We start from the raw sequence: 11,524 nt of genomic DNA, 5'->3' as shown, positions 1-11,524 counted from the left end.
CCCCCCCCGCACCCCCCGCACCCCAGTTCTCAAGCCATTTGTGTCCCCCCCACCTATAATCAGATAGTAGATAGTTCTGTGGCAATAACATGCCCATTGATGAATGGGACTGAGGGTGGCTGGGAAACCGTATGGACACTCCATCTCTCCATGGTCTGGAGTCATGGTCTGATTGTAGGGAACTGGCCTTGTGACCGGAGGGTCGTGGGTTTGATTCCCAGACCTGAGCAAGGCACCTAACCCCAACTGCTCCCTGGGTGCTGGGCTAGGGCTGCTCACCGCTCTGGGCATGTGTGCACCACAGCCCCCTAGTAATCACTAGTGTGTGTGTGTTCTAACTGCACAGATGGGTATAAAGCGGAGGACAAATTTCGATTGTGGTGAAAAATCTCAATTGACAAAATATGGCACATTTACATCGCAGTCGTTTGTGAGGATAGATCTAAGGTATGTGTGTGGATGAAGTGGATGGTGCTGAGCCTACAGACATGGACGCTTCTCACAGTGGGGTAATGAGACATTTTAAATCAATTGAAAATGGCATGAAGTTGCTTGGATATTTTGGTTTCTTACACTGTGTAAGAAAGGTGGTTTAAGGTCGTTTATTACAAAATTCAGCCATAATTACATTCAGAGAACCAGATATGCTGGCTAGATCTTTGCATCACAAAATATGTGAATTTGCAATAGGGATTTAGGGCCTTTTGAACATGTCATTGAGAAATTATGGATTTAGTTAAGTAACATTGTGGCTATGAGACTGGACTGGGGTTATCTTGCAGTGGTACCCAGACACTGGGAGACAGGGAATGAAGACAGGATTAGATCTTGCGATTCAGCTCAAGGATGGGCAACATTTTGATAGATTTCATAAGTTTCAACTTTTAAGAGCAGTCATTTCATGAATCAAATTTGCCACGTTTCATTTTTAACTCAAATTCCACATATATTTTGAACAGAATATTATGCCTTATTTACATATCCAATACTTACAGCTGTATTACAGGAAGCTTCATGTTCTATTTAAAACGTGAGGACTATCTTAAGTGACCAGATGAGCCAAACTCAGCAGAAGACACTGTCCTGCCATATCTTACCAACCGTGAGAAGTGTCCATTCTGGATGCCCTGGTGTGGAAGCCAGTTTAGTGAAGTGAACACACTGAGCATGACAGATGAACATTCACAAGGCTGTTTGTGCTCAGCTGTACCGAAGAAGGAAAACAGGAAGTGCTCCAAGACTGAAATGTGCTGATCTGTTCGTCAAACACAACTTATCTTTCTAAAAAATGAGCCAAGAGATTCAAGTTACTGACAAAGTACCTTCCCTGTAAACTCATGCTGGGCTTTTGAATTACAAGGCCTCCTGCACGTTACTCAAGGATACCTTATTAGACAGGGTTTGTACACAAAGGCAACAATATTCTATCACACCTCTAACATGAAATCTTGGAGTCACACAAATCAGACTTCTCAAATAAAGAATGCTGGTCTAGGGTCAGTTTATCCTTTTTATTTCCTAGCCTTTCAAAAACAAGCAATTTTCTTGTTATATCAAATCAGCAGACATGTCGGTGGTGAAAGTCTTCTTGTGGGTATGGTGTGGGCAGCTGCAGTTTGTTGCACATCCAGACATGAGCGAGGAACTCATGATCAGTGGATCTTAAAAGGTCTTCACCTCCCATGAAAGGAGTGAGTAGATTTGCACTCCTATGCCGAGATGCCAGACAGACAGAAACCCTGAATTTCAATATAAATTCCAATATGGTCAAAGCAGCTCCTACCTCTCCTTTAAGCAACAATACAGGAGTTACACAGGATGACAATAATCTCAAAATGGGTGTACAAGTCATACTCTACAGAAGTCATTAGATTACACCGATCTGAGAGTAAAGCAGGAATACAGAATAGTGAGGGCCAATGACAATGACAATGTTGTGTGCAAACAAAAAACAGAGAGGGGAAAAAAAAACCTGACTGTGATTGGATGACAAAGTTACAATACTGGTCAGCCTCCCACCAGAGCTTCTGGGGGGACATGCTGCCAAATGTAAACTTTTAAATCTTTTAAAGGCAACAGTAACATGGAATACAAACAGCTCATGGGTCAAGAGCAGCACTAATACTGGAGTGCTCTATAAAGAATCAAATGCAGTATGGCGTGTTACACATTTCCCATAACATGTTTAATGATTACCAGTTTAAGGCCTTACATCAAAATGAAGGGGAAATAAAAACTCCATGGCATTAGAATACAGGTGAGTGTATATTTGAGGTACAGGTGAGCTGGAGTCTGCTGGAATGGCGTCTTCTTCCCTCTGATGAGTGGTGTTGGTTCTGATGGTGGTAGCCCTGGGTCTCCTCTACTGCATGATCATCGGATGGCTATGAGGCCGACATCAATCAGTTTTTGTATCTTCTGAGCAATAACTGGGTTCTTCAAATGACTGCAAGAGATGGGACAGGAGAAAATATGATTTGGAAAATGCAGACTGAAGAATGAGCAGAGGGACAGTGTTGGGTCATGACTGTGGGGAGAGAGGCCAGGTGAGGTGAGGCCAGAGGGCTGCGTGCTCCTCTTACTCGCTGAGGGCCTGCGGGTCCTTCTGCATCTGCTCCAGGATCATGCGCATGGCGGGATCGGTCATGATCTGCTGCACCTCCGGGTCGGCCATGGCCCTCCGCTTCACATCCTCCGGGCTGTCATTGCGCACTGCCTGGCTCACCATGCAGCGCTGAAGACCCTCTGTGGCCTCCTACACACACACACACGAAACCTCAGAGTCCGTGCCCTCACCAGACAAGCACGTTCGTGCTGCCACCAGTGAGGATCCTCGTCGTGTTGTACCTTAGAGTTGGGGTCGAGCTCCAGGGCCTTCTGGTAGGCGTCCATGGCTTTGGAGAAGTCCTTCATGGCCTCCAGCGCTGCCGCCCTGCGCGTGTACCCTTTAACTGCACACGAGGAGAGACGAGCACAAAATAAAGACAGGCGTCCTAAACCCAGGCCGACAAGCTCGTGTGGAGGGTGAGCACTTACTGAAGGTGGGGTCCAGTCTGATGCACTCCTCGCAGTCCTGCCAAGACATGCAAAATGTGACTCAGGGAGGTCTGTGCTCGCTCAAAGGATCCAAACATGGCAGAAGTGTGCACATTGGTACCTTCAGCGCCAGTTGGAACTCCAGCAGCTTGGTGTAGCAGGCCGCCCTGTTACTGAAGAGCTTGGCATCGTTGGGGTTCCTCTTTATGGCCTCGGTGTAATGTTTCATGGCCACGGGATAGTCACCTAAACAGCACACGCACAGAGTTCAAAGTTCAAACTGCACATCCTGTTTTTCTAGGTATGTGATGGCAGGTTGTAGGGTGATGTAAAGCTCGTAAGCGGTTAAGATACAACTGTGGGAAGGTGCACTGCTGCTCTGCTACACACCTTTCTGGAAGGCCTCATTACCCTTGTTCTTCTCTTCCAGGGCCAAATCTGGATTAATGTAGGCCAGCTTTTCCTGCTCCTTCACTATCTTCTCTGCCTGCAGGACACACACACACACACACACACACACACACTTTTACACCTAGACAGTGCACAGACCCGCTCCATCAGAGAGTCAAAAATGCACATCTCCATATCAAAAGGCTCTTCTGGTATGGAAGCCATGCTCTTACGCACACACACACACCCAACCCTACCTGCTGGCACTTCTTCAGCACCTCGGGTGTGCGGTGCTCAGTCAGGCTTTTGTTAAAGAACTGAACAGCTTCCTTATACTTCTCCTCCTTGAAGTAGGAGTTGCCAATCCTGGCGTAGGCCCTACAACACAGCACACAGGAGTGAAAGGTAACAGTGGAGAACATTGCTTCCTGGGGAAGGACATTAGGATTTTTTTCCATTTTCCGACAGTAACTCCCACAAGCAGGACTTCTGTGCTAAGGCAGAGACTAAATGTGTGCATTACGCAATGCAAAACAATCTTGAAGTTACACACAGAAATGCTCTCCAGAACATGCAATCAACATATGCTGGTTTTCCATGGGTTGTCTTCGGAGAAAAACTCACTTGGCGATCTGTCTGTAGTCCTCACGGTTCTCTCGCCCCACGTCGATGGCTTTCTCACAGAGCCCTCTACACTGGTCAAACTCCCCTTTCTCAAAGAACACCGCTAAAAAGATAAAAATATCTGTTTGTATCACAACTTTTACAAAGCCCTCCAAACAAAAAGCTAAAGAAACTGAGAAAACTTGTATTCCAAGTTTTAGTATCAACTGCTCTTCAAAGTGACTATTTCGCTCGTGTTATTACTTTAACAGTACTGGCCTTTACACCAAAGTATGAAAAACTCCTGCTCATCTAATTAATACATGCTAGTCAGACTCCACAGCTTCCTCAAAAGACCATGATCAAAATCAAATGCTTTTTCATGTACAAGATGCTTTTTCTCGTTGCGCAAGATGTCGTGCAGGTAAGACAACATGGCGGTGGCTATATGGATAACTGCGGGGGAGGGTCTTTGAATCAGCGTTTAATCAGCTCATCATCTCACCCCTCCTTTAGTGTACGGGAGGAGAGAAAGAGCTCAAAAGCACCAATATTTGCAAGTGAAAGCCGCTGTTCTGCTCCCGGGGCTGAAGAGTCCAGAGAATTCGACGGAGCCGCACAGCCAATTAGCAGAACAGATCAAACAGAACCAAGGTGCTTCCTAAGAGTATGAGTACTTTAAACTAAACATTAAACACTTCAGTTGGGAAAGTGAAATCTAAGGAAATATTTGTTTCCTGGCAGCGATGGCAAAAAACATGCCAAGTGTGGCATTATAGTACGAAGCAGTTTGAGAGCGGGGCCGCACAAGAACAGCCCAGAGGGGGCGGGGCTAACGGATCTGAGGGGAGGAGCTCCATACAGTGTGCGCTTACCGGCCTGGTTAGACAGGTAGGTCATGTTGGTGGGGTCGTGCTTGCAGGCCTCCTCGTAGTGTTTGAGGGCCATGTCGAAGTCCCGTTTCTTGTAGGCCTCATTGCCCAGTTCCTTCTCCTTCAGCGCCTACGTGAGCAGGTGAAGATCTGCATGTTAGCCTTTAGCATGGGCGTTCACACCCTTTACAAACCTGCCTGTTCCCGTAACGAACTGAAAGTAATGACCTGAATTTCACTTGTATTGCTGGAGGTGATGCATTCTGGCGCAGACATGCTAGAATAACTTATATAACACTTTCAGTGGGTATATGAATGCAATTGTAACAAGACTTGTCTGCTTAAGTGTTGATGCTTTAATATGAGCACATGCACAAATAAAATTACACTTCCTTGATCATGTACCTCAACATTAAGCACAAGCTCTACTACACAAGCTCTATTGATAAAGTATTTAGAATGATATATTTTTTGCTTTTTATACTTTAATACAAGTATCTCATAAGCAGAGTACCAGTCTCTTATTCTCCGGCAGGTCTTCCTCTTTGGGAGGGGGCGGGGCTGTCTCTTTGGGTTTAGGTGGAGGGGGTGGAGTCGGCTCATCATCTTCCTCCATGCCAGCCAGGTCCAACCCCAGCAACACCGAGAGGGTCGTCATCACACGCGGGTCTTGCAACCTCCTGCACAGAATGGGGAGGGGGCTCAGTTAAGGAGTGAATGAATGAGATGTGGAAGACGGAAGACCTGGCAGGCGAGGAAGCAGGAACCACAGCAGGGACTCCAGGCAGAGCACACAGACAGACAGGCGGCGTCAATGAAGACGGACGGTGAAGGTGGGTGGCTAGAACACAGCAGACCTGTATAGAGCAAGATGGAGAGGGAGGCGGCGCACTCACGTGCCGAGCTCGGACGGCTTATTGCGGAGTTTCTCCAGCAGCTCGCGGTAGCTGGGGTCGGCCAGCAGCGCTCGCGTGCGAGCGTCTGCCTCCAGTTTCTCATAGAGGTTGGGTATGGCGAACGGGTTCATTATCTTCTTCTCTAGAGGGGGAAGGTACCAAAAGTAGTTGTAGTTGTATTTATATGAAAACAAAAAATACCCTTAAAACCCCTGCAGGCACTTATTATTAATATATTAAGAAATCCCAAGCAGACATCTGTTACTGACTTTGCCTGTGTGTACCACAAAGAAAGGTTGGCAAGTGTGCATGTGGATTTAACCTTAAAATAAGCAAAACATTCAAGCTGAAGTACTTTATTTTCCTGAATTTTCTATTACATTTGTTGCCATGGCTATAAAGAGTTTGTACCTGCTAGCCGTGCCTCTATGTTCTGAAGACCCTCCTTTAGTTGCTGATTGGATGGCTCTTGTCTGAGGCCTTCCTGATAGGTCACTTTGGCATCTTCAAATCTCCCAAGGAATTCCAAGGCTGCAGCCTTTCGTGAGTAACCCTGAATGGAGGGAGATTGTGTTTGTTACAGCTCGTTGTCCTGCTAAAAGCAGCGAAGACAGCTAGGACTTCGTTGTAATCATCCTGTTTACTCAAGTACCATTAGTGTATTTTACATGTGTGAGCGACGACCGGTGATGAAATACATGCAAGCAAGTTATCCAAGGGCCTGTGCGTTTAGCGTTTATTCTTAGCTGTGGCCGTTCCCAACACCTGCTTGGCCCGGTAGTCTGGGCTGCACACAGTAGACCTCAGCCCGTGAGCTCAGGGTATTAGATCAGCGTTGTGGCGCTCACCTTGCCCCAGTCCGGCTTGATCTTGATGGTCTGGCAGGCGTCCTTGAGCGCGTTGTCGTAGTCGCCCTTCTTGGCGTAGGCGGCAGAGCGGTTGCTGAAGAGGACGTGGTTGGCTGGGTCCAGTGCCAGCGCCTCGGTGTAGCAGCGCACAGCATCGTCAATCTTCCCTGCGCTCAGCGCTCTGTTTCCCTGGTCTTTGAGTTGAGAGACCTAAGGGCAGGTGGTCACAGTTAACACCCAGCAGTAACACACAGACTAGATAGGACAGGGACAGATTACCAGATTCTTTTATAGTTATTTAGAGGAAAGCAAAATACTGAACACACACGTGTACAAGGTACTATATAAATAGAGCAAATGAGACCATTGTTTTTAAATAACAAAATTAACAATGTAGATTTGCTCCCTAAAGCACTTTCAACCCCAAGAGAAGAACCTTTAGGAACTTCATTAAAGCAATTAAAATACTAAGCTATTTATTACATATTTTATCAACAACTCTATCTAAAAGGCAAGAACACAGCCTGGAGAACATGTGATTTCAGGAGTTTTCATTAATGTACACATCCCAGCACTTCTACCATGACTTGACACGAAACTACACGAAGCATAAGACAACGGATACTGAAATTATATTGCACTGCAATTTAAACAGGCCAGACACTGTGACATCTACCAGAGGACCTTACAGTGCATGATTAAAATGCTATCTGCACAAACTGACCAACAAAAATGGGACGGTTTTCAGTATGATCGTCCATAACAAATGACCGGTGGATTAGTCTCAAACGATTCTGTGCGGGGGCATTTACTTATGTAACCACACGAGGGCGATAGCAGCACAAACACAGCCACACGTGAACAGCACTCTGAATGCATTAGATCTACGTCGACAGCAATATAAAGGTGCCTTGATTTTTATTAGTACCTGGTGCACGTCTTTAAATTTGTAAAAAGTAAAAATAAATAATAATTAAAAAACGATTTTGAGTTTTGTAAAAATAAAATGTTTGTCCTATAACATGCACATTGTTATGCTGAGATATAGGACGTTTCCATAAAAAGTTTATAACAAATGTGTCTGCATGTTGTATAATTCTCAGAAATAAAATCGAAAGTCATGCGTTAAAACAAATCTGGATTGGCAGATCCAGAAAATGTAAAAGAAAATTTTAATTGGCGCACATCTAATAATATATCACCAAAAATCTCACGAACTGCAGTGGTTGCTTACACCTGTTTCAAGTGATTTATCTCAAATGCCACCGGCAGCAATCACACTCCGCCGCAGCCAGCCAACTCTAGCCTGGCTTGTCAGATCCAATGGCTAATGGGATCGCTTCCTTTTTTCGGCAAAAGCCAGTCAATCATTCAATCATTGACTACGATCATTCAATTATATAATGAATGTTATGTTTGCTCTCTACCTACCCTAGATAACTAAATGATTTAATGTGTGAAAAACAATTTAACCTAGCTAACTCTGCTATTTGTACCTGTCCAATATAGCCTCGATCTGCTAGCTAGCCCTAGCTGACTTTAGAAAGCCAATTCCAGAGTATTAACTCTAATATTCGCCATTTCCATAACATTAGCTAGCTAGGTAAAACAGAGAGGGTGTTGGACACATTAGCAAGCTAGTTAACTAGCTACGATATCCAAGGTTTCTAAAATCAATGTTTTTACTATTTTTCAGTTCCCCTACATTACTAAATCAAGCGTTGTGTTGACAGTAAATCTTTGCGGTGGGTTTGCGGAGTGAAGTGCAGCTGCACTAAGAGCACAAGGACACTGGATAGCTGCCTCAGCCGTGCAGGACAGCGACCTAGCCCAGCTAGCTTAGCATCGACATTGCACACACCACGGCTGGAGACACTCACACTGGCCTGCCGACCCAACACCCGCCACGGGTACAATAATGTCTCACCTTTCTAACGTTGTGCACAGACCCACACAGCTAGTGTAGTGTGACCACAACACCCACACACTAGCCGGACCCATGCTAGCACTCCACCAGCTAGTTACGCTAGCGGTGGCTAACAATGAGACTCCCGCAGCGCCTTATAGCAGCCACGGCTAACGAAGTTAGGTGGCTTTACTGGACAACTGACAACATGTCTGAATGGTCTAACTACCCACCATATAATAATATAGAAAATACGTGTTACCAGCGCTACTTTAATACGAAGAATTCCCTTAGGGTACAGCATTAATTTGCAAGGCAACTTAGTACTTACTTTCTCCATGGTGCAACCATGAGGTTCCAGAAACTACTGTGAGACGACAGTAGCGACGCCCCGCCCACCGCAATATCAATATGCCCGAAAACTGGGCTGCCAGATAGTGCGCAAAGATTCCTTCTTCGCATGTTTACGTCTCGAAACTGTCTAAATAGAAAAAAATATTTTTACCATATCTCTCAGTATATCATTTTCAATATAATAATATTTTAAAGTACGTTTACAATGTCTCATGCTTAACTGGCTATATACACTGAGATTTGTACCCACTAAACATAAAAGAAAATGTTTTCGAGAAATTTCTGACGTCCGGAACATTTGCCATTTTCATTTACTTATCTTGGCAACCCACTTTAAACAGGGAAGTGAAGTGCAGTGCTTAAGGAGATTACGTTTTGTCCTCCTGAGATGCGCTTCAACTCTGATTGGTTATTTCACGTTACGTTTTGAAGTTTGAAGTGTGAGCAGCAGAAAGTTCTAGTTAATTCTGGACAGCTGGACATGGTTCTAGAAATGAATACACATTTCCTGCTGTTGTGTTTACGGCTATGAATGAACTCTGGATACACAGGTACTGATACAATTTCCTGAAGTGGCCTGTTTAAATATCTCTCTCTCTCTGTCTCTCTGTGTCTGATTGTACAAACACATATTAGAAATGTGATTACAAAGCTTGATTTTTCAAGCAGAGTACAAATTATTTCACACCTACAAGAGCTAATACAAACAAAATAAATGTATTATAATTAGCGGTAACGAACTGCAATTATGACATATTTGTATTTTGATAAAGATGTGCTACATTATCTCTCAAATAATCAGCAATGTCCTATGTATTTAAGAGACCCTACTGTTCGATTTGACGTTGCTCTTATTGAACAGGAGATGGCAATGTTAGCCTATTTTATCTTAAAAGGTATAATAGCGTTTATGTAGTGTCTGTGTGTGTGTGTGTGTGTGTTGTGTGAGAGAGAGAGAGAGAGAGAGAGAGAGAGAGAGAAGCAGATCGAAAGAGTCAGCTGACTCACAGTCTTTCATTATGATCTATACCTCTGCAGTACCAGCATGTATGTCTGGGTATATTCATGGCTTATCATGGCCAGCTATTTCATGAGGAAAAAATAAGCCTAAAAAACAAATAGGCATTGATTTCTGATTCAATATAACGTACATCATTATAACACTTAGGCTATTCATTATTATCAATAATCCATTGTCATGATGAGGCTTTAATTACTTGTTAAACGATTCACCACACCTGCAAGCTGCATTTGGCCCAGTATGTCTATAGCGCTTTAGTTAATTAAAAAAATCAAGAAACAAGTAGAAACTGAGCTGATGGCCTGTCTCCCTCGCTACTTCTATGCTGCTGCCTTCCTCTGGGAGCCTACATGATCCCACTGTGCTGGGCCCAAAATCGCCGTAGTGTTTAGATCATCTTAAACGAGAGAGAGAGCGCTGAATGTAATGCTCGCTCTACCAGAAGAAGATCTTTGTTTTACGATTCTCTGGGGAAAGCCTGACGTGCTATGCTTCTCCTCAGCCTGACAGGCGGGGAGGAGAGAGGGGCAGAGGGCGAGCAGGGAGATCACTTCCCTTTGGCCATCACGGGCCATTCAAATCAACGCTGGTATACCGGCGTGCCTTAATGAGCCTAACAGCTGTTCTGAGCGACAGACTGGCAGTTACATAAAAAGGCATTTCAGCGCGCGCACAGGTTGCCGGCGCGTGTTTACGAACGGTCGTAATGCTGAGTGACAGGATTGGGCAGTCTCGCAGACTCCGTCTCGATTGAGATGGCTAATACACGCTGAGCTCAAAGAGCAGCCGCTGTTCCTCACGAGCTGGATGCAGGCGATTTTGGCGCGCGTTCGTTAGCGTTCGCGTGAGCGCAAGCCGCTCCACTGTGGTTCATGTCACGCCTGGTGTAGAGAGGATAAATCTACACGGCTATCAGGGAAGAAGGAGACACCCGCAAGCAATATTTCTTCATCAGACCAGACAGTGCTTTCTTTCATCGGCAAAATAGCTGGTGCTGCTGTTCCGAGAGAGAGAGAGGGAGGGAGATAGAAAAGAAGAGAGTGACGGAAACAGACAATCTGTTAGTGTATGACTTCTGGGCTCGTCAAAATGGTTGTGCATTTGCATCTGAGTGTGTATTCACACCGATGTGTGTATGTTGGGCAGTGTGTGTGTGGAAGAGAGAGAGAGAGAGTCTTTCACAGCCCAGTGCACAGCTAGATTGCCTGCAGAAGAAGCGACAGCATGAAGAGAAAAATGAGAGAGGCTGTGCCAAGACAGAGAGAGAGAGAGAGAGTAGTACACAGACTGGGCAGTGGAGAGAGGGGTGGAGTACGCCTGCGATAAACGAGTAGAGACAGGGGGAAAAGGGGAGGTGCGAGGCTAACAGGGGGATAGTGAAAGAGACAACTGAGAAAGGATGGAGGATGGAATGATCCCGCAGCAGGAGAGAGGGAGAAGAAGAGGTCACACTGGAGGGCCAAAGGGAAGCATCTGTATGGAGGGACGAGAGAAGGAGGAATGAGAGAAGGAAGGAAGAGAGAATGAAGGACGAGAGAAGGAGGGAAGCAGATGAGAGGTCAATAAGGCTACAAGGGTAGACACAGAGACACTGAAAA

General features: G+C 45.3%; 1 protein-coding gene across 1 annotated transcript; it reads right to left on the bottom strand.

The window, feature by feature from the left end:
• Positions 1-1,497: 1,497 nt before the first annotated feature.
• stip1 (stress-induced phosphoprotein 1) lies at positions 1,498-8,982 on the bottom strand. The gene is made up of 14 exons (XM_077011945.1): positions 8,883-8,982; positions 6,646-6,855; positions 6,209-6,350; positions 5,798-5,939; positions 5,416-5,581; positions 4,905-5,031; positions 4,051-4,153; positions 3,684-3,804; positions 3,427-3,523; positions 3,158-3,282; positions 3,037-3,073; positions 2,848-2,951; positions 2,583-2,755; positions 1,498-2,446 (listed from the first exon to the last, which is right to left on the bottom strand). The coding sequence occupies exons 1-14, from the start codon at positions 8,889-8,891 to the stop codon at positions 2,374-2,376; spliced, it is 1,629 nt and encodes a 542-aa protein (XP_076868060.1). The 5' UTR covers positions 8,892-8,982; the 3' UTR covers positions 1,498-2,373.
• Between the last annotated feature and the right edge of the window lie 2,542 nt (positions 8,983-11,524).

The sequence above is a fragment of the Brachyhypopomus gauderio genome, chromosome 7 (genome assembly GCF_052324685.1).
Source record: "Brachyhypopomus gauderio isolate BG-103 chromosome 7, BGAUD_0.2, whole genome shotgun sequence".
Classification (NCBI taxonomy): Eukaryota; Metazoa; Chordata; class Actinopteri; order Gymnotiformes; family Hypopomidae; genus Brachyhypopomus; species Brachyhypopomus gauderio.
Note: the sequence above shows the minus strand (reverse complement) of the source record. Positions and strands in the feature narration are given on the sequence as shown.

Coding starts and splice junctions, on each gene's coding strand:
- stip1 (XM_077011945.1), bottom strand. Junction 3,074..3,157: donor AGTTCCAACTGGCGCTGAAG/GTACCAATGTGC, acceptor ATGTCTTGGCAG/GACTGCGAGGAGTGCATCAG. Junction 2,447..2,582: donor GACCCGCAGGCCCTCAGCGA/GTAAGAGGAGCA, acceptor CATCTCTTGCAG/TCATTTGAAGAACCCAGTTA.